The 27937-nt window shown below is 42.8% G+C and overlaps 2 protein-coding genes across 2 annotated transcripts; both read right to left on the reverse strand.

Moving 5' to 3' along the window:
* LOC135487907 (uncharacterized) lies at positions 1 to 10314 on the reverse strand. The gene is made up of 11 exons (XM_064772131.1): positions 10092 to 10314; positions 8247 to 8404; positions 7552 to 7719; positions 6384 to 6620; positions 5925 to 6061; positions 5399 to 5580; positions 5006 to 5162; positions 4338 to 4379; positions 2382 to 3942; positions 1750 to 1841; positions 1 to 1039 (listed from the first exon to the last, which is right to left on the reverse strand). The coding sequence occupies exons 1-11, from the start codon at positions 10128 to 10130 to the stop codon at positions 879 to 881; spliced, it is 2934 nt and encodes a 977-aa protein (XP_064628201.1). The 5' UTR covers positions 10131 to 10314; the 3' UTR covers positions 1 to 878.
* Positions 10315 to 11743: 1429 nt separating this feature from the next.
* On the reverse strand, positions 11744 to 26642 carry LOC135487906 (uncharacterized). The gene is made up of 11 exons (XM_064772130.1): positions 26566 to 26642; positions 19978 to 20144; positions 19379 to 19546; positions 18706 to 18951; positions 17525 to 17658; positions 16995 to 17176; positions 16488 to 16656; positions 16139 to 16189; positions 14321 to 15821; positions 13689 to 13780; positions 11744 to 13222 (listed from the first exon to the last, which is right to left on the reverse strand). The coding sequence occupies exons 1-11, from the start codon at positions 26629 to 26631 to the stop codon at positions 13056 to 13058; spliced, it is 2943 nt and encodes a 980-aa protein (XP_064628200.1). The 5' UTR covers positions 26632 to 26642; the 3' UTR covers positions 11744 to 13055.
* Positions 26643 to 27937: the final 1295 nt, after the last annotated feature.

Genomic DNA, 27937 nt, shown 5'->3' on the forward strand with positions numbered 1-27937 from the left:
TTTCTCTAAAAATAAAGTCTGCACAGTTATGAAGAGCAGTGGGGTTTGTGTTGTATTGTAAAAGCCGTTCCCTAGAGCACTGTCCGTAATTTTGGTTGAAGTTGAATGGTGGTCTTGTCTGCCAGATCACTTCACTTGGGGTATGATAATGTCACTTACTGCAAAAAAATTGTTTTTGGGGGGGAATAAAATTATTAATGGTTTTTGAAAAGTGTTTTAAAGTATCTTTCTGTATCTTGATATGATTGTGCATATTTATTCATCACTTGTTAAGCGCCACTGACAATTAATTTTTAAGTGGTGATATATAAAGTAAATAACTATTATTATATATACATGTATACATGTATTCAGTTATTTTTATTATTTTGTTGACACAAATTTACCATCGCAGCAAGTCAATTTATACCTAATGCAAACGTGGTCACAATTCAATGAACGATAATAATGCACATGCATTTTCTGAAGACTTTACAACAATAAAACATAAGTAATCATGATGATGATGATAAAACGGTCTCGAGTCAACAGTTACACTAAAGTTAAAGCAGTTTGTGTTAAAAGAAAATTCAAAATGTTTACTGAAAGGGTGCGTTTCATGCAGTATAATCACAACATCGGCAGTATCTTTAGGGTCATATCGAGTTACCAATACAGTTATTTCATCAGCAGTTCCCTCATAGACTCTACCCGGTACTACATGTGCTTAGTTTTTGTATCGACAGAAACTCGGAAAAATGGTAGAAAGAATGTTGGCACACTATATAATTCGACACTAATTCAATTTTTACAGTTACGCCTGGACGTGGGGTATGGGGGTGTGGGGGTGGTATAAGATGCATAAGACCCAAGTTCTAAGTTTACTGTACATTCTGTTCTTAAAACCGTTGTTCTACAACGTTAATTGTTTGTCCTTTCGGTCCAATTTTCTTTCTCTTGGCCAGGCACAGCTGGCATACTATGATAACCGTGTCTATTAGTTCCATCACGGTCAGACAACTCCCGCCAACCAAAAGTCCCATGGACCCTCCGATGTCACCTGAAAAAAAAATAGGCCCTTGTTCATGAACAACGTAAGGTAGGCTACGTGGTCTTGTTGAGGCTAGAACTGCGTGTGCATCCTCACTCTTTCATGTCTTTGACTTTTACCGCATTGAAGAGATGCTAAAACCTCCGATCTCCGGGCGCCCCAATGGCTCCTTGGGTGCGGGACATAAGCAGGAGGCTTTTTCCTGATTTATCCGACAAAAGTGTGACGACTTTTCCCCGAAAGGTCGGATTTCTAGAAAACCTGTGAAAATACCAGGGCGTCCAAAATAGAGCATAAAAGATCAAAGCCTTATGTCGAATGAGGTAAGTGAGGTGTGAACAGACCACTTCAAGTGATCTCAGTGAGTTACCGAATTACATGTAGTATGTTCACATTTAGGGCAGGCACTCTGAGTATTTGGGTTACCCCAACCAAAAACTCATTAGTTTTTGCGGCTAATCAACATAGGCCTTAAATTTTTAATGTCCTATTTTGGGAAGCCCTGGTATTTTTCAAAGGTTTTTTAGAAATCCGACCTTTCAGAGAAAAGTCGGACTTGTGTCGGATAAATCAAGCAAATAGTTAGAGAAACCGTTAAGAAGTTGGAAAAAGTCTCCCACTCGTGTATGTGCCCAGAATCACGGCGTCAAGCGTTGCCTTGGTTTACAGGGCAGGCTGACCTTTGCTCAAAGGTACGAATAGCTAAGAGTTACGCTTACTGAGTAAGGCGACAATGTCATACGCCAACTGCTGCTCCACCTTTCGGTAAGACATTTCCTGGAAATATATGTCCACCTCCGCGAAGTTGTTCCTGAAGTAGAAAGGAAGACGTAAGAGACAGTGACTTAGTGAGAAAATCGTCGCTAGGCTATTTGATTATGGCATTTAGGAATATGCAAAATCTGAAACTGAATTTGAGATTTTTCTGTAAGATACCATTACCACCATTAGATGTTAATTTCAGCCTTGCTGCTGTGAGCACCGATATTAATCTAGATACACCCAGAGACTGTTTTTGTTGATTTTGATCATAAAGAAGTCGACTAGTAAAGCCTACGGTGTGCTGTACGCCATGAAGACTACTTTTATCACGTTGGCATCTTGTTGCTCTTCCATAGAAATGTTTATTTCTTTTAACATGTTGCACAGACAAAACAATGTACATGTACATGTACATTGACGGCGTGGGCCTTTAAATGCTGCATCCGTTTCAAAGTCATTAACCTCACTCAGCATTTGGAGGGGGGCCAAGTTGGTAACAACGGCACCTCCACATGAAGCTGAATGGTACCAAGTATCTTTAACCCATACTTGATGGTACCTTTGACTCCAGTCAAACGAGATGACTTACTTATAGAATGTTCCGGTTGGCTCCAGTTCTCCAGAATACTCATCCAGCAATGCTTTCAGCTCCTCAAACTGCGGGGCAATGACCTCTACCACTCTCTGAAGGTCACTTTTCACTTGTTCGAAATACTGGCTCCAGTAAACTTTTCTCTGATTATTAGTATCTTGCAGAAATAGAGAGCAAGCAAATTTGTCCAGGGCGACCGTGGCCATTTTGTCTCCTTTCTTCCACGTGGGCTGTTGCGGACCCCCTTGGACCCATACTATGAGGATGGTCGTAAGGTGACTGACTGAATATACGTAGTTTTTCCACACATCGAAGATCTCCTTCAAACGCGAGAATCTCGCATTGGCCTCCGTTAGGTACTCCCGAAGTTTATAAATCGTGTACTGAAAGCGTTCGGATTCGATTCCTTGGTCAGCTGCTTTGGCATCTTTTGCAATCTTACTCATGTCCAAAAGTCCCTTATCCTTAAGGTTATCAACCCAGGCCTCGTATTTTGCATTTATTTTGAAGTCAGAGAACCTGAAATCCAGGTCGTTAATCATTCCGTCAGTCATTGCTTTAGAAGCTGCCTCGTGCTGAAGCATTGTTTGGTTCTTCCAATCCACATACTCCATCGCGCCTTGGAGAAACTTCTTCATCACTTCGACTCGTTTATTGGCTAATTTCAGCGTATCCGTTATAAACGAATCCCTCTTCGCCGTAAATGTTGCCCAGTCGACCGGTTTTGTCGAATCGTGCGAGTTCAATGTGTCGAGGAGAGTTTTCAGGTGGGCTTGGTTGGCTTCGGCGAGGTTGTAGTATTCATTGCAGCGTCCCTTATTCAATACATTTTCCGCTGAATCAACGATTGGCCTTTTGAAGAAGAAGCCATCGTAAGTTGGTAAGGCCGCGACGATGTCTGCTGGCGTCAAGTACGGCATGACTGGAGAAGCGGAAGTGTATCTCTCTTGGATATCCTTTAACGTGCTGACGGAGTCGCGGAGAGTGGAATTCATGTTTTTCAGCTCAAATTTCACCATCCGTACGAAGTCTCCTTCGTCCGTTGTCGGGGGTCGCTTCTGGCTTGTAATGATCTTGAGTGCCTCTTCGACGTTCATGGCTAATGTCTTTGCTCCCAGCGTCACATCAGGGAAGCGTAGTGAGGCCGGACTGTAGAAGAACTCATCATAGATTTGACCCATCACCCCGAAATATCGTGCCGTTTTGTTCAGGGAGTGTTTACACCTGTCAGCCACCTTCGTAAAGTTTTCCCTGTGCTTGTTGACGTCAGCAGAAAATATTTCGCCGTATACCTTGCGGGCGTTAACTGCTGTTTCTTTAAAAGTTTTCATTGGACCTAAATACTTCTGGTACAAATTTGTGTCGGTGTTGCTGCGGAGGTCACGGGCCTCCTGGTTGGCCTTCATCATCTTCTCCAGGAAATGACCGTCAAGTTTTGTGATGTCGTTTTTGGAGGTCTTCAGGAACGAAAAGCTTGTCGGGAAGTTGACGGATTCGCATGGAGCGTCACAGACGACACACCCTGTGTTGGTGATGTTTGTGGTAGTGCTTTCGATACCTAAGAACAAGATAGAAAATCCCTGCTTACTGTTCGGGTACGGTATGAAGGAGTCTCATAGCCTACAGTGGTTAACACTGCTGGCTACCACGCAATTGGGCCCGCGGGTTCGATCCCGGGGAGAACCCAGGATTGTACTTCTGGATGTACCGGGATGACTTTCAAGGAACTAAAATACCTGGCTTTTCACAGTCATTCGAATGAGACTTAAAACCGAGTTTCTTTGGTGTCTATCTGATGTCTATGCCAGGGGAGGTAATAGACCCCAGCGCCAAGTGAGAATCATGAGTATAGCTTGCGTGGACTCAACCTCTGGCTTCGTCGACCAATTGGTGCCTAACCATAAATCACCCCCAAGCGCCAGAGCGAACGCTCAAGAAGAAGAACACACTTACCGTTACACGATAACGAATCTGCCACTGTACAGAGCGGAGTACCTGAAAAGGCGAAGAATGTTCAGTGAAATGTGACAAGGCATGACATGCACATCTTCAAAGTCTGAAGTTCGCAAACTTGGAGGCGGATCTGCCCTGCCTGTGTCTGTACTATGAGTTCATCCGCACCCAGTGAGGCGAACCATTGATCTTTTTTGATACACAAGTCGATATTTTGGTCCTTCGCAAGCAAAATAAGTAATGAGAAGGAACATATGTGGAAAAGGAGAGATAAATATTTTCAAAAAGGTTGTACATGGATATGTTTCGCTTCTGTTCAGGACTGGTATACTCCATCTCAAATGAACGATTCGAAGGGGACATAAATGGCAAATGCCAGTATTAAAAACTCATATAGGTGATGTTTCAAGCATGATCTCGATTGTATGAATCCAGCTGGTATACAATGCTTGTTAGTTTGATAGAAGGGTGATACCGGGTTCTTCTGTAAGTCACACAACTGCAATGATTATGCAAAGGCTAAATTTCGGATGAAAGAAATATGAAAAACCTGAGTGCCTGCAAAGTGCCCTTCTTTGAATATCAAACTTGAACTTTTAACTTCGTCGCCTCGGCCGGCCATACCCATTGACCCACCCTATCTTCAATTGGAACCCATTCCTCCTTACCGTCATCCTTCCAGCGCGAAGACTTCCTGCACCCGCACCTCTCCACAAACTTCCTGGCCTCACAATCTTCAAGACATGCCAGCTGCGAGTAACTGTCAAAATACTTTAGTTTGGTCCCATGCGTACAATTTGTTGTCTTGCTGTTGATCCGAAGTGTCTGAAATATGCACACAAAAAACTACATCATGGAAATCAGTCAATAATCAGCCGGAATTTCAACTTTACTAGGGGGAGGGGAAGTACGGGATGGGATATAGATGTCAACATCAGGCCCCTTAATTGTTCCAATCTCCAAGCCTCGCCATTGGTATGGATTGCTTAGTGATACTTCCAGCGTGTACTGACTCTGCTAGCTGTCCTCCCATTGGGAGATTGTCTTTGGCCATGACATACCTCGTCATAACTTAAGCCAACAAACGTATATGTTCCAGGGGCGATGCCTTCTCCTTGCGATTCGAATACAGGAAGGTCACCAGGCTCGTAGACCACCACTTTGAAGCCCGCGGATGCGTGTGGACCCGGGGAGTATTCATAACTTTCAGTGTTTAGGAGTAAATTGAGTCCCGCTTTTGAACCTAAAATGAAGATGAAACCTATTAAACGGGAAACGACGCTTAATCCGGTAACCCTGAGTTTCACTTTTTTAAATATCACCGCACTTCCCTTGGAGTCGAACAATGGACTCCTGATAAATGTACTTGCATCGTGCTGTGTTGGTTTCATGCTACTAGCGTTCTTTAAAATGGTCATTCTAGGAACACAGACGAGTTCTTCGTCTCGGTCACAAACACCTGAAATATGGTTTGGCTTATAATCCAACATGGCCGCCAGAATCCAAAATGGTTTCAAAGTAAGAGTTTTTCTTGAAATTTACATGTATACTGGTATTTACTGAGTGGTTTCGACCTTTTTTACTGACCTGCCGCTTTCGTGTCTGGCAGTTTGTACACGCCTGTCGTTGGACACTTCAGACCTTTGAATTTGTAGCACAGTCCGTGGTCTGTCATGATCGGATCGAAGTTTTCCCAGCTGCAATTTTCGTTACCAAAGCGACACCTGAAATGATGTGCACGAGCACCAACCGGTGTGAATAATTTAGAAACGAATATCATACATTCCTTGCAGGTTGTGTTTCAAAGTACTTCAAAGCACCGACAAATAAGGTGATTTTTATGTCCAAATATTAAGAGACGAGTTGTTTTGATTTGAATCTATTTACAGAAACGCTTTTCTTGGATTTCAAGTATTAACAGACGAGATACATTTTTCTGAAATATTCATGGCAAGCCAACCATTAGAAGTCTGACCCCGTAAAGCTGTGCCTAGGATTTCAGCTGCTGAGAGTGCCAGAAAGGCTGATTTGAAGACATGTCCATACCTGGCGATCATGTCTTGTGGCAGATGCCCCAGATGGCTGAGAAGATACTCCCACGTTTTATTCAAGAATGCTTCATAATTTGCTTTGCTCTTCGTACAAAGTCCGACCGGGGGTTTGGGCGTGATGGGTGTTGTGGCGTTTGGGTCAGACTTTTGGACGCTGACTGGGGGAGTCAATTCGTTGTTGAAGAATTGTGCTAAGTAGGAGTTCGACTTATCCTTAACTGCAGCACTAAATCTGAAATAAGTGAGACAGCGGGCTGGTTTATCGGACATGAATACAACCAAGTATTCATAAGTCTTTATGAATACTTGATACAACTGACAAAAAAGTATGTGCGAAATGATTTCATTAACAGAAACTAACTTAATGGCCACGTGTGGTCATAAATGACGGCATTGAAGTGTATCGTTTAATGAAAGTTTCCGCTTCAAGGCCTTATTAATCGAGTGGTAGGTCATATTATATTGCGAACTGTAAATTAAATTCACTGCTGGAGATAATGTTTAATTGAGCGAACGCTGGCGTTTGTCCAATGCCGATTGGGCAAGTGGTTCCGGGTGGTTCCCCTATTGAAAAGTCATTGTCTCTCTGGCTCATGTCTATTGCGTGAAAACACTGAAATATGGGGACCGACCAAACACCTTACATCATTCGACAAGCATACAATCTTAAAAATAAAGCTTTTTGAGCCTCTGAAAGAATTTTAGGTTTTTTTAGCCAACAGCAAAATGCGTGCCCTAGAAGTTTTTCAGAGAATTGACACACCTCTGGACTGAGATTTGATCGTGTCCATGGAAAACCTATACGAGTTGATATTTGTGTAAGCTGAAAATCCCAAATGGCTTTTCAGAAGCTAAAAAACGACTTTATTTTTTAGAGAGTCTCAAATAAATGACTAAGGATCGTGAATGATTCGGATGATTGGTTCGCCTTACTCGCCTCATTTTGTCAAACTGGTCTCATCCAAAACATGGTGAAGACATTTTAGTCATCCTCAAAAAGTCTTGTTTCAATTGAGTGTGGGTATTATCAAAAATATATGAGGCGAGGTTATATATTTTCGGTATCATATGGCAAGCGTTAAATATATCGGTACCTTCAACAGCAAGTTTATCGTTTGAAATAGCCATTGATGTTAAGTTAAACAAAAGAGCATCAAACCTACTTGAATTGGTTTTGGTTGCAAATGGCTATGACGGGGAACCTCAGTGTATCATTGAATACAATATCAACAGCGACAAGGATTGGTTCCTTTGAGTAGAAGCGCACTCGTTCCTGGATCTGGTAGACGAGGTAGACACTGGCGGCGAGGATGACCACTGCCCATGCAAGTCTGGTGTGGGAAGAAAGGTTAAGGTTACTTTCGTCGGAAATTCGCTGGCAAGTAATCGCGAAGCAGCCGCAGAAAAGCTAGTGCGATGCAATGGAAATGGTCTGCTTCTCGTCAGCGTAAAAGAACCATGTCAGTCGTATCCTTCTCCAACGCAAACGCTCTCCCTCGCGGGAGCATGGAGCTGGGCTATATCACCCAAAATCTCGGCTCCCGCCTCGGCGGTTTTAGCCTTTATCTAGACAACCAATACCTCCACTTTGGTTTCAAATGCTTGTTACTACTGGTAACTAGATCTTCACAAAAATTGTCCTTGTCGGGAATTTTCAGGCCGCAACGTGTCCTGGAGGCCGGTATGTCGCGCGACATCAAGCCATCAAGTCCCCGAAGCGCCAACGCGAACACCTATAATATCCCATTGTCCGAGCTCCTGATCACGATGTCGAGCAATGGGACAGGCTTTCCCCTTTGCGGGGGATTTGCGAGAACTCACTTATTCGGTTCACAAAGGTGCATGCGCCCACGCCTACCTTCTGAAAAGGCCTGCCTGGTGCATGGTGACAAAGCGCACCCCATGAAAGGTGGTATCCTGGGTGAAGCCATGCCAGATATTGCTAGCTGATACATCGGGAGTTTCCGCACTCTCCTCATATTTCGGATCCTTGGTTTCGACCAAGGCGACAGATTTCTGCAGAAAAATTGTTCATTGTATATACATGTACATGTATACCTGTAAATTGTTAGTGTTTTTAATCGGAACAAATGAAATCTTTGTGGGGAAGTCGAGTTACATGTCCGTGCGAGTGGCAATCACTCGTTTGTGGAACATCGAAGGTCACTGCATCCGGAACTCAGGCCAAATTAAATTGTTCAACCAAATTCAACCATTCAATGGGAACTCAAGTTATGAATGTGGTCACCTGAGGGATATGGATTCATACTGGTGATAAACCATTCAATTGGAACTTGTGTATCAGTCATTGGCTGTGGACTTATTAAATATAATTTCTGATTCTTTTTTGTCCCCCTTGTATGATTGGAGACTGAAAATGAAATTTAAAAAATGAAAAAAATGTTGTTGTTTTTTTTAATTTCCCCCCTCCCAGGTTTTGAGGTTGAAGAAAAATATTTAAAAATTTTTTTTTGTTCCCCACACACACACATTTGAGATAAGAAATGCACTAAATGCATGTTTATTGTCACTTCTTATGGGTATGTCCCAAAGTATGTAACTGAGAGACCACAAAGTACCGGCAACAGTCCAAGCAAGGCCATTTTATAATCCAACTTATTAAAAAAGTGTGGCCTGGAGGCGCTAATTATTACATGTATTATTTTGTTGACGCAAATTTACCATCGCACCAAATCAATTTACCTAATGCAAACATGGTCACAACTCAATGAACGACGTCTGGTTGCTTACTCAAACTCCCAAAACACCCTGTGAATTATTTATGGTAATTCATTTTATGATTTTCATGAATAATCAGTCAGGCGAAGATCCTCGATTGGCCGCTCGAACCTTTTCACCGTATTTCACTCAAACCGCAGGCCATAGCTCCTCGTCCTTTGTACTCTGCATCTCATTGTATAGGTTTCAATTGGTCTATTGTCTTTAAACAAATTAAATTCACATTGCTACTATCTCATCAAAAGGTTATCAGGGCATACTTTGATAACATTGACCACACACGCTCACGCACACCCGCACGCACAAGACAGCCTTCATTGGTGACGACAGCCCTAAATCGGCAAGGAATGGGCAATGGGGTGGGGAGGAAAATAGGGAGGTTTCGCAAAGCCCCAGAAACGTCAAGGTAACACCTATCCCGTTGTTCGGCATCCTTAAAATGAGGTCGAACAATGAGATAGGCGTTGGGCTTTCGAGGACTTTGCCAAAACGCCAAAATAACAAAGTCATAACGCGAACGTTGTCGCAATCGCGTTTACCGGAAACCTACACTGAGATTTGACGCGGCTTTATTGCATTTGACTTTCCCGAAATGAAAAGAAGCTGTGAACTGTACTAATCCCCCTCTGGTTCTTAAAATCCTTTTGAGGTTTTTTTCGGCAAACACAAATATGCACCAGCAGAGGTTTTGTAAAATGAAATACCCCAAATGGTGAATTCCTTAGATTGTGAAAAACCCGTCGGGTTTTTTTATATCGCTGAAAAATGTCTACGGGGTGCATGAGTTGTGTTTGCCGAAAAACCCTTATTTCTAAGAGCGTGGAAGTCGGTAAAGTGCCCAACCTCTTATGGCTAATGGCCAAAAACGCCCAAACTTATGTAAGCGCTATTATAACAATTAAAAGTATGAAATGAAGCGATATCGCGTTCGGTGGAAATCCGGGAAATTCCTATCCTCACTCACCTCGGGGACTGTGACGCCCATCTTGAGTGTGTCGCACATTCGTCCCCTCCGGTTGACGTTTATTTCGATAAACTTAATTCATGAACGGAACAGTGAAAATTAAAGTTCTACACTTGAAACTTTTTTCTGAATGAAATCTGCAAACGGTAAAGCGAACTAAAACGTGTGACACGCTCACACAAATCGCTGTCTCGGTAACGAAATCGCACCGCCGTGACAATCTCCACAAACAGAAATGAAGTTTATCCGTAGTTTTGTGAGTTTTATTACGTGAATCGGCTGCTGCACGTAGCTTAGTCTTCCACAACGCTCCATAGTCTTCCGCAACGCTCCATCTGACTGCATATGATAACCTCCGCCGATCCGATCACAGTCACTTTCCGAGGAATTTTTAAACTGCAAAACTGTTGGTAAACCGCGCTCTATGATTTTGACCGCCCTCCCATGCAGGGTCGAGGGTTCACGTTCCCGTATCACGTTATACTTGTCGTTCGAGTAATGAAGAACGAACAGGTCTTTTCTAAAGAGCCTGCGGGCTACACACACGATTGGTACTTCTCACCCTCAGGTTGTATCATGTCATGCTTGTAAACCCAGAGCGTCCCGCAAACGAGCGATTTAAATCGCGTTCTCGATCGCATGCGGCATTGCTCGTTTGCAGTGGTACGTCATCCCAGGTGCCGGCGACAAAAATTAGGTGCTCGCAACGGCGATCAATATAAAACCGCTGATTATCGGTTTTAACCGCTGACGAGAGATCTTTTTGTCGCACGTAGCAGCGATTTTAGTTGCAAGTTGCAGCAATTCAAATCGCTTGTATGAGCGGCGCTTTAGCGGCCAGAAAACAAACTTGCTCACGTCAAGTGATATAAGTGACTATTGAAAAGTGACTGCGTGATCGTGAACTCTTCATAAACCCGGCCTATGCGAGGCTCTCAGACATTCGCGCTCTCAGAGGGAGATACCAATAGCAACCGGGCTGGCTACCAGTGAATGCTGTTTGATCGTACCCAATCGGTAAAACAATCAGAATGAACAAAACAAATTAGAGATGAGCCGAGTGCATCATTTGCCAACTATTGTTTGAAATGCTTAACAAAAGACGGCAATACGCCCGAGGGGATTAGTGTCCGCAATTTAACCTACGGTTTGTGTTCATTGATTATTCATTATTCTTGGAAGTCACCAGTCAACAATAATCGGGGACACCTACTTACTTACATGTACATGCATAATGCAGGAAGAGTTACTTTCAACATGGATGTATAGCGCATTCTAGCTATACCACGCATACACGGATGTATAGCACATCATTTCAACAAAGCCGGGAGCAATTGCGCCATTTCCACCCTGTGGTATCAGCAATTATCTCTCCGATGGTTACCACCGCTTAGAGTCAAGGCTCACCACCTCTTCGAGTATAACCAGCCTCAGACTGAAATACAATCTCCAATCTGGGCCCATGTATGGTCGAAACATTCAGGTAGGCAACCCTCAGAGAGATTATTGCCGATTCTCCCTGTGGTGATTTTGAGAAAATGGACGCAAGTGGTTAACAGTAAAAGTGTGTCGAAATCTCTATCATTGCTTAATGTTATTGCCAAAACTGAACAAATTAAGAAAAGAATCTTTCGTCTTCAAGAAGAACTTTATTTCCTAGATTGTTTCTATCGCTCGGGTGAAAGAAGCTTTACATCAACAACACCAGTAGAACCAAGTATATATATAATCCATAATTGGTAGGACCCATTGCATCGACTTTTAATGGTTCTTTACAAAGATGATACCGGCTGGCCAGTCTTCCAGTCTTCAATTCTACAGTAGCAGGCCCTATAATCAAATACCGGACATGGTAATTCACCGGACATATATGAGGTGGAAACATTAAAAACTGACTGAGTTATCACGCCATTCCCACGTTATTCCCGACTGGACCCAAATGGGTCTACGTGCAGGGACATTTGCCTACTTATGTAGCTACATAAGGACTTCTATGATGGAGCACAAACTAAATGGTTCCAGCTTATCATATACGTATCTCAAAGCCACTCCATGCCGACTATTGGGAAAACCAACGCATTCATTATGCCAACCCAAAGACTACAAGCAGCATTCTTAAAATGTTGAAATTTGAATCGGCTGAGAATTTTGAGTGATTTTGGGAAGACGAAGTATCAAAACATATATCTAAAACTACTCTTTGTGGACGTTCAATCATGTTAAACCTTCGTTTCACCTTAAGGAGTATCTTTCCTACATTATCAATCCTGAACAAAGACAGTTATTTACAAAACTTAGAATTGGGTCCCACCAGCTTGCAGTATAGAGTGTGGGAGATATGAAGACATTACACATACAAGGAAACAGAGGAAATGTCTTTCATGTAAAGGGGATATAGTGGAAGACGAGTTCCACTTTCTTATTGTTTGTGACAGGCACTCCGCTATACCCGGGAAGCAATGTTTCAATATACAGGTACAATCGATGCTGACTTTGTATATCTCAGAAATGGGTAAATTTAAATATCTTTTAACATGTACATGTATTTCTAGTCCTGCCTTTACTATATGAGTAAAAAAATATAAGTAAAATGTTAAGTGTCCACAAACTTGTGTTTTCGAACGTTTTGAAATCGGACCTCGATGCAGATTGCAACTGTGTACAATGCTCATGCACATTCCTCATTCAAAGAGACCTACGGCGAGAGTGGAAGTTTGCTGTGCGGATTCAGTGAACGCGGTAAGTTATGTACATGTATGTGGAAGTGTCTTTTGGGATTGCGGTGAATAACCTCCAGGGCACGTCTTGGACACAACGCAAGAACAAGTGCAATGTATGATTCATTATACGCAATGTCAGCAGTTGTCTTGATATCAGTAACGGCCTCATGGAATTGAATTGAATTTTCGTGCAAATCGCACCAGCAAACAGAAATCAGCCGCATGTTTGCAGACGCGGATCTAATCACATCCAGCCGTCCGGTGCTTTTTGTTGACGTGGTGCCTTCTGAACATTCGTCTTCGCTCTTCGTGCCCAAAATACTGCTATGCTGAAGGCGATGGTGTCAATAAGCTCACATACCGTCAAGCAGCTCCCGCCGATCAGAAGGCCCATCGAGCCACCAATGTCGCCTGTAAACAGTGCAAGATGATTAGATATTCTCAAGGAGGATTGTCTCGAGATGATGCCGGGCCAGCACCACCGCGTCAGGTTGTTTCCAAACAAACAACAGCAAGATACTGTGACGTTTCAATACAGGAGAAAACACAGAAGAGCGTGTCAGCCTGTTGTTGGCGCAACGATTTGGCAGTTGCACAGGTATCTTCATGGGATTTCGCATGACGAGCCATTCGGCCTAGTACTTTTTCTCGGGCGGTGAAAATGAACCTTCTCATTTTCTGTTTAAAAGTCTGGCGCAAATCAGTTAGCTAGAGTCGGCCAGATGAACATGTGGCAATAGGATTCTATTCAGAAACACGCGTTTGACTTGATGATGCGTCAATTTCATTGATACCGACTGAGGTGCGATAAGGGCATTGTATTGCTCCTACGATATTTTTTTTTAAATCTTGGATCAATTCCAAAAGGCATACTTACTGAGTAAGGCGGTGACATCGTAGGCTATGGTCTGCTTCACGGTTTGGTACGACATCTCCTTGAAAAACACATCTACGGCAACGAAGTTTTCCCTAAAGAAACGAAAAGAGATTCACCGTTGTTAGGCAAGGAAAGGTCTTCATGTCTGTGTGCCAAATTTGTAGTTCAGTCATGATGGTAATAGGGAGGTTTGGCAATCGCTACAACAAAGTATATACATGTACGAAGATCGGAGGTGTAATAACAATAATAATGCGAGTTCTTATAAAGCGCTTTAATATTATTAGCACTGTATCATCTATTGTCCCAAAGCGCTTTTCAATCGCAAACATTATTAACCAGCCTATCCAGAGACCTATCAAGAGAACAAAGGGGACATTTCAGGCCTGTTGAAGGTTACAAAGTGGCACCGGGCGGGTATCGAACCCGGGACCTCCCGATCTCTCCAAGCGTCATCTAGTTAGGTGCCTCATACTCGCTGGTGTCTTTAATGTCTTTAATGTCTGGAAGCATAATAATACCGTCTGGCATAGAAATAAATCACCTTATTCTCGTTCTCGGGTCAATATCGGAAAGTCTCCATGATCTCAGACGCTCAACTGTTAAATTCAATCTGCAACTCAACCACTTACTTATAGAAAATTCCATCTCCGTCCAAATTCCCAATGTACTGAAGCAGCAGCGACTTTAGCTTCTCAAACCTTGACAGAATGAGATCCTGGACTTTCTTGATAGCCTCCTTCTGCATCGGAAAGTACCTGAACCACCACCCTTTGTTGGACGTCCCAATGTAGGAACACGAACTCAATTCCAATATGCCAAGCAATTGGCGTAACTGCGATTCAGGTACACCTCCTTCTATATTGCTCCTGGCCGTATTTGATGCTTCTGATACCTTTTTCTCATACAATTTAAAGTTGGTTTCAAGACGAGAGAATCGTTGAAAGGACTCGATGAGGTGCTGGTGCATTTTGACGACAATTGAACTGAACCGCTTCTCGAGTGGACCACTATCCGCCTTATGTGCGACTTTGGCGTAAATGCTGACATTGAGAAACCCTGACTCGCTCAGACTCGCCACCCAATTGTCGTAGGCTGAATTCGTCACAAAGTTGTAGAAGTGACCAAACATATCACTCAACATCGTATAACCTATGGTTTCGGCCTCGCCTATGGTCTTCAGCAATGTCGCGCTAATCCACTCGGATACAAGAGACGGCTTCTGGAACCTCTCAATCAGGTTCCTCCGTATATAACTCAGCTTTGACATGTCATCGAGAAATCTCTGCTTCCCCGCATTGACAAACTTTTCATTGGACATCTCCAGCGCGAGGCTTTTCAAAAAGTTGACGTTTTTGGTTGCAATTTCGTAATATTCATCGGTAAGTTTATTCGTTCCGGTATCCAACACAACATTCTTTAATGGCTTGGTCATGTAAATGCCACCAAAACCTACAGTATTGTTGTAATCGGTGATATTGGTGTCTGGGACAACGGGAGTATAGTTTCCGTACTTGTAGAGGATTTCCTCCAGGGCAACCATGGAGTCTTTCAGAGCGATCCGCGCACTCACGATTTCAAACTCGACCGACTTCTTGAAATTAGCATCGACCGTGGGACGCAAAGCCTCTTCAACGTTTCTAATCAAGGACCGAGTGCCACTAGTCACATCGGGGAAGTTCCCCGCAGCTGGACCATAGAAATATTGGTTGTAAAAATCGAACATTTTGCTGAAATAGGTGGCTGTTTCGTTCAAAGATATGTGGCATCTTGATGTCTCCCGCCGAAATTTCACATTGTTATTTTCGACGGAATCGGCAAACGCCGAGCCATAAACCTTGGCTGTATCCCGGGTCACTGCTTTGAATTCCTTGATCGCGTCCAAGTACTCCTTGTATCGGAGTTCGTCAGTGTTGATGCGATAGTCACGGGCCTTTGCGTTATCGTTCAATATCTTTTTCAGTACTTCTTGGTCCAGTTGGTTGATGTCATTTTCCGCGGTCTTCAGAAAAGAGAAGCTTGTGTCATAGTCCATTGTCTGGCATCGAGGCAGGCATGATTGACGACATGATTGCGTCTTCGAGTCCTCTAGCTTGTCAGTCGATGCAGTTTGGTTTGTAGTAAAGTTTGTTGCTGAAAAACAATTGAACAACCTGGTTATCGATTGAGCAGGTCAAAGTAGGGCCCTACGTTGTATACTTTTATTATTACTTCAACAACGGCTTCCAGCAGTACCATGATCACTCCAAACAGGATCCTTATTTTTAAAAATTTAAATTGCCATTAATACTTCACTATAACGCATGTCACCATAGGCCGACCAGAACTTTGCAAGCATGCTTAAAACCACCTTATCAACATGAAAGAGCGATTTGGAGAGAAACGAAATTTTGTATACCATTTCTAGGCTTTTTGGCGTGCAGGAGCGTCGTTTTAGTATAACTATTTACCTAGATCATCCCCCAGACTCATAGTCATGGCAACTGTACACAGTGGAGTACCTGAAACGAACGGGAGAGCAGTGAGGTAAAACCGTCAATTTTCAAATTCCTCTCGCGAAGTCGTCGCAGGTGTGATAAATACCAAGCTGCAACAGAATATATCACAATCATCTTATCATCGTATTTTATCGCAAGCGTTCCTCGCTGATTGAGACTGGAAAAGTTAGAAACCTGCAGATTGTGCCAACAAAACTGAAAAAATTGCTTAGACGTTTATTAGGTGCGTGACCTGGAGAAAAGTAGTGAAATGACCATGTCTTGTACGCAAGAATCTTCTGAACTATCAGCGATCACATACTCGGCTCATCATAGTTATTCCACCTGGAAGTTTTTCGACAGCCATGATCTCTCAAGTATGCCTTGGCCTTGCAGTTTTCATGGCAGGCCATCTCCGTGTACAGATCGAAAAACGACAAATTACGGCTCTTTTGTATGCATCTGGTCGATCGGCTGGTGATCCGTACTGTCTGTAAAGAACAAAGAAGGCGTGAATTCGAAACAAAAGTGTCGTATCGCTTATAACGAAGAAACGAACGAACATTTCGACTTTGTCAAGTGATATGTGAATTTAGATTTAGTCATTTGATCATACCATAACAAAATTTACTAATAATCTTTATACGAAACACTCATAATATATACAACATAACATTACGTGAATCGGTGTCATCACATCTTTTTCTGAACCAACCTCTTCTCATACTGAACTTTAGGCCAACACTAGGCACAAACGAGTGCGAGGGGAGGACGATACGACTGACTCTGTTTTTTTTCGAGGATGACCTCTCCTCTGACCCACACCTACCTTTTCTGGTTTCAAAGCCACGAATGTATACGTGCCGGGTCCGACCCCCTCTCCCTGGGACCTGATCATTGGGATATCGCCGGGATCTAACAAGACCACCTTGAAGCCTGCCGACTCATGTTCGCCTGGTGAATATTCGTAGCTTTCCACATTAAGGAGCAGATTCAAGCCCTCTCTCGAGCCTGGACAAAGCAAAATGGTATCTGATTATTGCTTGAAGTTAGGTGCACTTATATTTGGCCAACCGATATACATATATACGATATACATGTACAACCGAAATTCCGTACATGCACCTAACTGGCCACATGGCTGAACGGTGCAATAATGGAGACAAAGCTCTGGGAATCAGGAGAGAAACAAGAGACGACAGCCAGATTTATCAGAGACATATAGGCGTGGTTCTGTAGTACAGCAATAAAAAGGATAATCGAAGGCTAAACAGAAGAAGAAGACATAGATTTGTCTGCGCTTACGTTCTAATGTCGAGTTATATTCTGTCGTCAACAGTAACAGATAATACACCGTACCTGCTTCTAGCGCATATGGAAGTTCGTACCCTTCTCCAGTTCGATTCAGTCCTTTGAACTTATAACAGAGTCCGTGATCTGTCATAACTGCTTGAAAGTCTTTAGCGCTGCACTTTTCGGAGGAGAAGTGACACCTGGAATATAAAACCAAGAGGCACATGCCACTTTCGCACAAGGCCCGTTGACAGCGCTCGCTGTGCAATAGAAATCAACTAGCGTGTTCGTTACTAGCGCGGCGCTTGCGCGATCTTTTTGGTACTGGCGCCTCATCTCGCGCCTGACCGAAGTGAGCGAGCGGGTTACTTAGACATAAAATGGCCGCCGCACCTGACTTTTGAGAAAAGATGGCACACGATCCAGTAAATGCCGGCTTTGCGATATATACAAATGTGTTTATTGCATCAGACTGTGTATTTTTTTGGCAAAAATAGAATACATGTAGCTGTGGGAAGAAAATAATACTAGAATGTGAAAAAAATGGTCAATAAGGTTAGTGAGCAGATTTTGTAGTTTACGCACACCCAGTCGGGTGTCCGGTCATTCTTATTTACGCTACTTCACCCTAAAGTTACTCGGGCCTGGCGCGAGAGCGTTCGGGCTCAATTCATGCGCTTCAATGCGCGAGATCCGCTTTTTACCGAAGCGCGGCGCTAGAAATCGCACGCTAAACATGAATCGAGACGAGGGGCTACAGACTAAGGCACCCGTGGGATCAGAGCATGTCCGCTACGACATCTAGCGGTCAGACTAACTTTTGAAGAAGAATGGTGTAACCATTTGAAACGTTAAGTTGACGAATAACTTTGATTGTGTAAAAACTAACTTTTTTATCGGTACAATTCACGATCAGATGAACGTTTTCGCAGAATAGAAATAAAAAAAACCCTCTTGCACAAGATAAATGGAGTCATCTGGTCTAGGGTGACATCGTTAGGTTGTGGCCTGGTTCATTGTTAAAAACAAGTTTTGTCAATAAGGCTAGCGTTGCTAAACTCAGTTTAGTCCATTAAACTTAATACCAGCGTTACGGACAAAATTAGTTTTGAACAACAAAATAAACCAAATCTATTAACCCCTTCGAATCTAAGAATATCGTTGAAACAAAGCGTTTATACTATAGTTCCCGACGAGAGCTTTGTTGTCGTATCAAATTATTAGCTGCGCCCGGATCGTGTCCTTACCTCATGATCATGTCCTCCACCTGATGACCGAGTGATGTCTGTAAGTTTTCCCACGTTTCGCCCAGGAACCTCTCGTACGTTTGCTTACTTCTGGTCACGATTCCCACTTTTGATGGGTTTTGTGTGAACGTTTTGTTCATTGCCGAGCTGTTCAGTTGCCCCAGTGTGATTTCCGATTGCAAGTCGTGATTGTTGAATATCTGTTCCAGATACGAGCTGTACTTCCTGTCGACGGCAGCAGTAAACCTTGAAACGGGAATCACATAATACATGTAAGCTCTGATGAAACAGATTACGGTTAAGACCTATCCTCCCCATGAAAGGTGTTTCAAGGGGTCGATGACATCAAGATTTGCCCTGAGAACCCTGTGATAAGAGATTAGAACATGGGAATTTATGCCTAAGTGCAAGCAGACAATAGACCGTTCATTGGGCTGGCCCTGATTTCGTTTTACTGCGAGGTACGCGGCAAAACAACGTAGGTAAGCTCGTCTGGCGTAGATTGAAATTACGGTCAGCGTTCTGTCGGTCGGCAGGGATGGCATTTCAAGGAATTCAACGATATCTCTGAGGTCTGCTTTACAAGGAAAAGCATAAAAAAATTGGAGGCTATCTCATTTTTTTCAAAGGAACTATGGTTCCCTTGACGGTAGTACAAGTGCCGTATACTCACCGAAACTGGTTCTGGTTGCAGATCGCGATGGACGGGAACCGGAGGGTGTCATTAAAAGTGATTGCGACGGAGACCAGGATAGGTTCGCTCAGGAAGTAATTGATACGGTCCTGGATCTGATAAATTAGGTAGAAGCTGGCAGCAAGGATAACAAACGCCCAAAGTAGCCTAGAATTCATGAAATAGATATCTTCTTTAGAGCATATTAAGATAACGTGTAAAGGATCAACTACAGTACTCGAAGAGGCACCCGTGTGCTGAGATAAGTTCCTTTTCTACCCATCAGATGGGTCTTTTCCGACCTAATTCGATGCAACCTTTGACATTGGCTTGTGTTATTGATATGGTCGCTCAGCCCAACATATATTTTCAGCTTTGACATAAAATATTTTGACATTCAGGTGACCACTATGAATCGGACTATACACGTGTATACGGTATTTCATGGCAACTAGGGGCATTACTGCCATGAGAAAGGGATCTGACGTAATTGGTTCAGCAAACGAACGTTATCGCAGAACTATATCCAATACACAAAACTGTCATGTGGATTTCTGGTCAATTATTCTTTCGCAGTTTGAAGGTGAGCTCTTCCTTACCTTCTGCTGAAGCCAGCTTGATGCATCGTGACGAAGCGTACGCCGTGGAAGGTGGTGTCTTGGCTGAATCCATGCCACACATGGCCAAGAGTTGCCTCATCGGCCGGAGGTTCAGTTTCGTATCCATCCTGAGGATGTTTGGCCGCTGTGGCCGGTGGGCTGGTATTCTGTAAATGGCCGGAAATGTAATCTAACAGCAAAGTGCTTATAGAATGTTAAGCAATATTTAAATATGATCAGCAATGAACTGATAGAACTTAAGCAAGTCATTTCATTCAAAAAATGTAATAACAAACAGTAGTGATATACATGTATATGTATCTGGTCGCCCAAGGCAACTGAGGCCACTGCATGTGTCCGCTCACTAATCTAACTGTGACGTTCCCGTAAAAGAGAATAATTTTAGTTCTTTTTTCAGCGGTTATAATATGTGGTTGAATCTTCGGATTCGTTCGGCGTTTGCGCCGCCCCCCCCCCCCCCCGAGAATGTGCAGATTTCGCACGTACAGAAAACACACGTATAACCCTTGACATAATAAAGTGCCTCAGTGTGTATTACTTTTCGTATTGTGTGTATCAGTCAATTTGGGCCTGATCGATCGCTATGATTCTGGTATTCTGTTATTCTGCTGTTCTGGTATTATGGTGTTCTGGTATTCTCCACGAAAGGTGGAGTGGTGGATCCAACATGGCGGCCTGTCACGTGTTTTCCGTCACTTATCGACGTATAGTTATGCAACAGCGCAGGAGTGTACACTTTTTGTAAACTACAACGATAGATTGATGATGCCAGAAGCCATTACCCCACGAACTCAATGAGGCGTCCATGCTTTTATGGTGTATTTATCCGTTTTAATACACAAATACACCCATAACGGACTTAAATACACAGGGGGGTTTTGATTATGGTTTGTTACAATAATTTATTTACCTTCTACTATTCAGCTAACTGGTGATTGCACCAAATCAATTTACTTAATGCATTCGTGGTCACAACTCAATGAACGACATCTGGTTGCTTACTCAAACCCTCAACACCCTGTGAATTATTTATGGTAATTCATTTTATGATTTTTATGAATAATCAGTCAGGCGAAGATACTCGATTGGCCACTCGAACTATTTCACCTTATTTCACTCAAACCGCATGGCATAGCACTCTGCATCTCATGGTGATTAACTGGTCACTGCCCCAATATGGAACGTTTCCGTAAAAGAGAAGAATTTTAGTTCTTTTTTCAGCGGTAAAAAGTTCGGATTTTGGCCGATTCGTTTGGCATTTACTTTCGCTTAGCAGAAGATGGCGCTGGTCAAGACCCATAGAAATCATACTTTTTTAATAAGTTGGATAACGAATCCGCCGGGGTCATTTTCCCTGAAGCGAAATAAAAATTAAAGTCCCGACGACCATTTTTCACACTCTCGTTTTTTACCGCCGACCATAAAATTGAGGAAATTAAAAAATATTATACCCGACGAACAATTTCAAACCCTTGCTTTGTCATTTCCGCCAATTGTTGCTTGACTGTAGGTATAAAAATATATCCAAAAAACCCACCTCTGCTCCGGTTCGGCGCAGTCCCTAGAGTGACTTAACCACTCTCTTGATGACATTTTTACATCACTTTTCTGATTGCGTGTATCAATTAATTTGTGGCTGATAGATCGCTATGATTCAGGTATCTTCACCCACTTGTACTTGATCTACTCCACGAATCGTGGAGTACCTAGCGGTTCCAACCAGTCAGGGGACCAGTCTTTGCATAACGACGTAGTTACGCAACTGCGCAGGATAAAAGCATGGAGATACTATTAAATTGTTTATAAAACTGAAAAAAAGTTATATGAAAGGACAGAAAAAGGTTATCTGTAGTTACAAAATTAAAGTGAAGGATATTTAGTTTAGAATGCTATATGAAGTTCACATCCAAAAATCAGTGAGTTACGCCCGAGAACACATTTATTATAAGCAGCCTGAGTTTTCTCTTGGCAACGAATTCAGTGCAACCTTGGCAACATTGATATTGTTGTTGAAAAATTACAGAAGATTGCTCATGAGGCATCCATGCTTTTATGGTGTATTATCTGTTTTAAATACACCCAGCATGGAACAAAATACACAGGTTTTCAATAATGGTTCGTGACAATATGTTGTTTACCTTCTCATGTTCAGCTGTCAGATGATCAATGTTCAGAATGTGGATTTTCATAATTAATGCATTTCCATCACAGGAACAATTTACATACCACAATGATTATCTGATTACATTCACACAACACCCATCGTCAGGGCTGGAAAAATCATAGGTTGATTTCTCTATCGTGCCAACGTAGCATAAAACTTGTCATTGGTGACACGGCCCGGTTAGTGAAGTTCCGCATCACTCAAGATCTACGATTTTGAATTAAGAATTATTTACAAATTACATGGACGAACACACAGAATTTGTCTTCGTAAGTCGTAATTCGTGAGTTTTGCAGAAGCTCACTCATGTGTACAGGATTTGAATCCCTTAAAAACGTAACAGGGGGACTGGCAGGAGGAGCATACTATGTCCTGTCCAAAGACAGTTTTAAGCCAAAACGTCCGGCGAAGACAGAATGTGTCTACGGCGACAACGACAACGCCAGACGCGCAAGCCATCGTCTGCTCCCGGAGGAAGATGTCCTTAAATTTCGATGATACGTTTTATCTGAATAGGGCGGATTTAATATGTAAAGTCAAGAACTTAGTGAGCCCCCCTTTAGGTCGGGGGAGCTCCCCCGAACCCCCCTACGAGCATATGTTAAGTGCAAGCTCTAACAACTACAGCTGTTACAATGGGGGGACACCCCCCAAACCCCCCTCCGTCGACATAGGTTTTTACCAGTGCGTTGGGGGGAAGCTCCCCCCAAACCCCCCCCCCCCCCCGGTGGACAGTCAACTAGCCCTTCTGTGTCATACTGCTGGAGGGGGGGTGCGATGGGACCATCCATATAGTTCCTTCCGACACATTTTTGTTTTGGTAATGTAATACATTGTGATTGACCTTATTCACGGGAATCGGGCGTTTCCAGTGATATACGACACAAATGGGTTGTCCTCATGCATTCACTTTCGAAACGCATTTTAAAATAGATGTTACGTCCTGTTAATGGGGCACGTCATCATCGCGTACATTTGGGAAAAACTCCCTAACGAGACCGGAGCAGACGGCTGAAAGTAGTTTAATTATTGGCCGCTAGGGTACAGAATGTACGTCGCTCACCCGAATTTTTCACGCAAGCTAAATAGAGCTAGTTCTAGTTTGTGATTCAATTTGATACTTCAGATTTGGGCAGTAGACCAATATAACTTAGTCGTCAGTGTGGTTTTAAGCTGGAAAAACGTATTTGTTTTTCTTAAAGTGCCTTTTTTGGACGGGTGTGTGCGATTGTTTTGTTTTTATGTCACGTGACCTCGATCATGTCGACACAAAATTGAAATAAACCACCCTTTTCTGTCATTATTTAGGACGGATATTTCTCTGATAAAAATATTAATATAATTGGCCAATTTCTTAGGCATATGATGTAGCGAATTCCCATGAAGATTTAAATTAATTTCAACCAATGGGATAGCAACCACCACCGGAAGATCGCGGAGAAATCGGTAAACTCAACGGAGTTAATTCAGAAAAATACCAAAAAAAATTGTTTGTAGGATATACAATCTCTCTTTATTTCTCATCATTCATTTACATTATCTACTCCCGCACACACGTGTATCTTAAGAGCCCCTCCTAAAGGGGGGCTTAATATGCTTATGAATTGACAAGCGGGTATAAGAGGAAGCACAGGATGTAAGGGTCAAAATGATGTATAATAATCCCAAAGGTTTTGTCCATTGTCAGAGAAATATTATGTGTTTGAAGCAGTTACGTCGACTCAATCTGAAGGCTGCACCCGTGTCGCCCACTGTCTCTCCCGTCGTTCAACCTAAATACCGCTACTGTTATAATTCCTTCGAAACCTGAGTTAAAGTTGTTTCCTAGTGATGCTCTAGATGTATATTGACAGATTTTAGGCAATAATTCCTGCTTATTTTGGTGTTTTTTGGTGTATTTTAGGCCACAGCTGATGCCCGGCCTCCTGTCCGCGAATAGGGGAGGCCTACTTTCGTTAAGGTCCCTTTTGGAAATCCGACAACTGGGTTGGATGTGGCACCTCCGACTTGTCCACATTCGTTTCAGATTGTGATGAGGTGTAATTGGTTTCAAGAGTATGTTTGCAGGGTTTTATCCCATCTGTTAGAATATGTTGACAAATTTATAAGACAGTGTTTTGATATTTGTATTTTGCAGTTGTACCAATCAAGCAATGAAGCATGGAAATATACAAAGACATTGGAAGAATATGATTGCGTTCTTATCTGAATCAGTGCATACACCGAAGTTCAGTAGACCCGCGCCCAGTATCGTCATTGGGGCGATAACATACTAGGCCTACAGGATTCGTCTTCGGGCCATGGTGTAAATATCGGAAAAAAGTACCCCTTACCTCAAACTGCTTGTATGTATGTATGTATGTATATACCATATTTAAATTTAAGCGCCCTTTTCAGATTATTATCCGTTCAAAGGCGCTTTTACTTGTGCTCATTAGACGTAAGCTACTGGGTGGCGCACGGGAATACGGGGCTTGCCACTTTCATCAGGGAGTTTTCGCAAATCCCCCAATCGCCCACGCGAACGCCTATCCCATTGTTTGACCTCTTGATTACGATGTAGAACAATCGGATAGGCGTTCGCTTTGGCGTTTCGGGAGATTTGCGAAATTCTCCCTCAAGGCGTACCGCGGCTCGCAGTGCCGGAAAAAAGCATTTTCAGAAACAAGAAACTACCGGCACGGGAACTCATTCAAATTGCCCCCACCATTTTCCTGGCTTACACGATGCACACAAATTCACGCGAGTGGTTTGCTGATGAGTGCGTTGTTGCTTAGCATTTCTGTTCGAGTAAACACTATGTCATTTTGTCTTGTCAACAAATTTAATGGGATTTTAAATGCAACCAATTAACCTTACCAGATCGAGTTAATCTACCTTTATATTGTATTTATTCAGTAAGAGCAAAAAGTACGCTTCTGCCGGTTAATCAGTTCGCAACAAATACTAATGGCGAGGCCTGTAGGTTTAAATCAAAAACGGAGGTTCCTCGCGAATGGGCGCGAGGACGATGTGTCTCATCAGGCAGTAAAGCACCTAAAACGCACTTCCCGGATGTTTGCATGAACCGATTCGTGTCGTATATGACTGGAAAGGCCAGATTCTCCCCTTTTCTTCAGAAGGTAGAAATGTAAAATCAGATGTCTGTTGTTTCTTAGTAATCCTTAGCGCTCCATTACATGTGCATGTAGTTCCTTGCTCTGGAAACTACTCAAGTGACAATCTGGCCTGACAATCACGGGAAAACGGCAAAATTCTACATTTTTTCTGGACACTCACTTCTTATACATGTACAAGTAATGACCGCTCTCTCATGAAAGATACTAAGTCTTGCCAAAGCTATGCGAAGACCATTTTTAAAACGGAGTTCGTCCATTTCGGTTTCGAAATATTTAAAATTTTGCATAAATTAGCCGAAAAACGCATCAACTGGCACTGAGCGGCATCAAACACGCGACCGACGCACATCCCAAATTCAGTGTAAGTGACCAAACACATTCAGTGAGTGGTTTGTCGTCAGTCAGTGCGTCAGCATTCAGGCAAGAGTCCCAGTTTTGCCATTCTGAGATCAGGTTTTTGCTATACTCCTACCTCGTATAAAATATCGAGAGGCGGAGTATATTTAAAACCACCGATTACGTCAGGATGCAGTTTTGCGAGTTGTCGCTGCGATTTTTACGAGTTACTCGAAAGCGCATGAAGTAATTTGGCCCAACTCCTTCACTTAAGTTAGTAACTAAAGTATCAAACACTAGCGGGAAGTTAAAGGTCATGGGTGGGGCTATTCTGTGACTAAAACAGGGCCTATGCGGTCGTTGATTTACCTTTTCGTACAGAACAAGAAACTACCAGTTTGCTTCTATTGGGTTTTCCGTTAAGGAATCAGTGGGTCAGTTCTTACTAAAAAAACTGATGAAGTAACGCACAGGCTACCGCGAGTATATAGGTCAATAGGTCTCTAGTTCGAATCCGGATTGATATAAGGGGAAAGGGTAATCGGGGAGAAGTAAACAGACGTATCGCTATGAAGGAATGAAATTACATTTATATACGGCAAAGTCCAAACTATTTGCTCCAATGCCATTCGAAAACAGCGTCTGAAAATTTGGGTCTTTAGCCATTGTTAACCCATGCCTGAAAATGGCAACAGTCTTAGCATTTTGAATGTCAACACCAAAGTCCATTCAAAAGTCTTGCCGCTAGGAAAAGGAAGCCCCTACCGTACGTCTCCAGGCGATACCTGTGGATCCTCAGGAAACATTTGTCCTCGGACGTCAGGGATCGCCCAGAGTCGTAGGACGGGAGGAGCCCGAACATGAAGGGGCAAGTCCGTTTATTGCTTTGTAGAGCTGTAGCCCTTGAATTCGATACGCCCAGTAATTTGACCAAACTCCGTCACTTACCTCCTCCCAGGAATCCATCTTCATGGTTAGGTCCGTCAACTCATTGCCAACGCTTATGTGACTCATCTGTCCCGTTATCCAGGCTATGGAGGACTGCCTTAGTTACTGGACATGTCCAGGAACACGTGATGGGAAAGTCAACAAGAGGAAACCAATGACAAAAGCATCATAGTCCATTTCAAGAGAAATGGGCGGTAAGGTGGTTTCACACAGAAAACAGCAGTTGAACAAACATGTATTTCATTATGTGAAACCTTGAAGTCAGAAATGTCTTAAACACTCATTATATTTGGCAAAAGTCGGACCTAGCCTGACCAAAACCGAAAGATAGGAAGCAAAACACTGGCAATATCTCTGGCTTTTTTTCATAAAAGGCGCACTATTCCATTCGTGTACACTGTTTCATCTGTCAGAGATGTATTGTTGAAAAATGAACGTAGCCGCTGTTTATACAATTTACAAACAGGCCTAGAGTACGGCCTGTATCTATGTTGGTACACGCAGCAACAATGTTGAATATCATATTCAACGTGCATCGACATCATTTTGAAAAATCTCAAATTCAAGTTCAAATTTTGAACGAATGTATAAGACCTCATCTAAATATTATTAACTGGTGTCGCTTTTGTGCCTCCACATGCAGTTGAACCTCCCCGATAGGACACCTCTCTAGTTAAAACAACCTCTTTATTCAATTTTACATCGCTAATCGGGACACCTTTTTGAGAGGCCGTACCTGTCAGTGCCTATAGGGTGTCCTTATAGAGAGGTTCAGGACAAAAAAAGATGCCTGTTCGGCGAGCGGCTTGCCAAATAGACCCGGTGTAAAAGTAAAAAGTGTCCCCCCCTGGAAAAAGTGTCCGGCCCTATTGTATTCTGCAATATGGTTCTATAGAGACCCTGACAGTCAATAGCTCAGAGATTGAAGCGCATAATAGAATCCTTTGTTCCCGGACATTTTATCCTAGGACATTTTAAACTTCTACACCGGCCTAAAAATATACACTCCAAAAATTAAATGGTGAAAACTAACTATTAATAGTTAAATGGTAACTACTTTGGGGCTTAGTATTGCACCGACTGATAAGTGGTTAGTTTAACTATTTCAAAATAGTTAATAAAATAACTACCATAAGTAGTTGATTTTTAACCATTTTATAGTTTCAATTTTAACCATTTTGATAGTGATCCTTACTACTTTATCCATCCACATTAACTATTATGTACTTGTGGCTCCCTTTTTGGCGGATGGGCTAGTTAGGGTCATAATGAGGAAATCCGGGCTGTAACTGCTACTGTTTCTCTCAAGCCGACACCTGTTCGTCTACTTGAGATCGGCAGCAAGGAGGCCCGGATTTTCTCATTATGAGGG

The sequence above is a fragment of the Lineus longissimus genome, chromosome 5, assembly GCF_910592395.1.
Source record: "Lineus longissimus chromosome 5, tnLinLong1.2, whole genome shotgun sequence".
Lineage (NCBI taxonomy): Eukaryota > Metazoa > Nemertea > Pilidiophora > Heteronemertea > Lineidae > Lineus > Lineus longissimus.

Bases quoted from the DNA above. Each gene is read 5' to 3' on its own strand.
- LOC135487907 (XM_064772131.1), bottom strand. From the start codon at position 10,130: ATGTGCGACACACTCAAGATGGGCGTCACAGTCCCCGAG. The intron at 6,062-6,383 runs GTATGGACATGT...ACATCATTTCAG, and splicing joins CCACAAGACATGATCGCCAG to GTGTCGCTTTGGTAACGAAA. The intron at 4,380-5,005 runs GTAAGGAGGAAT...TCGCCTTTTCAG, and splicing joins TTCGCGCTGGAAGGATGACG to GTACTCCGCTCTGTACAGTG.
- LOC135487906 (XM_064772130.1), bottom strand. From the start codon at position 26,631: ATGAGTCACATAAGCGTTGGCAATGAGTTGACGGACCTAACCATGAAG. The intron at 17,659-18,705 runs GTAAGGACACGA...TTTATATTCCAG, and splicing joins GTGGAGGACATGATCATGAG to GTGTCACTTCTCCTCCGAAA. The intron at 16,190-16,487 runs GTATGTGATCGC...CGTTCGTTTCAG, and splicing joins GAATAACTATGATGAGCCGA to GTACTCCACTGTGTACAGTT.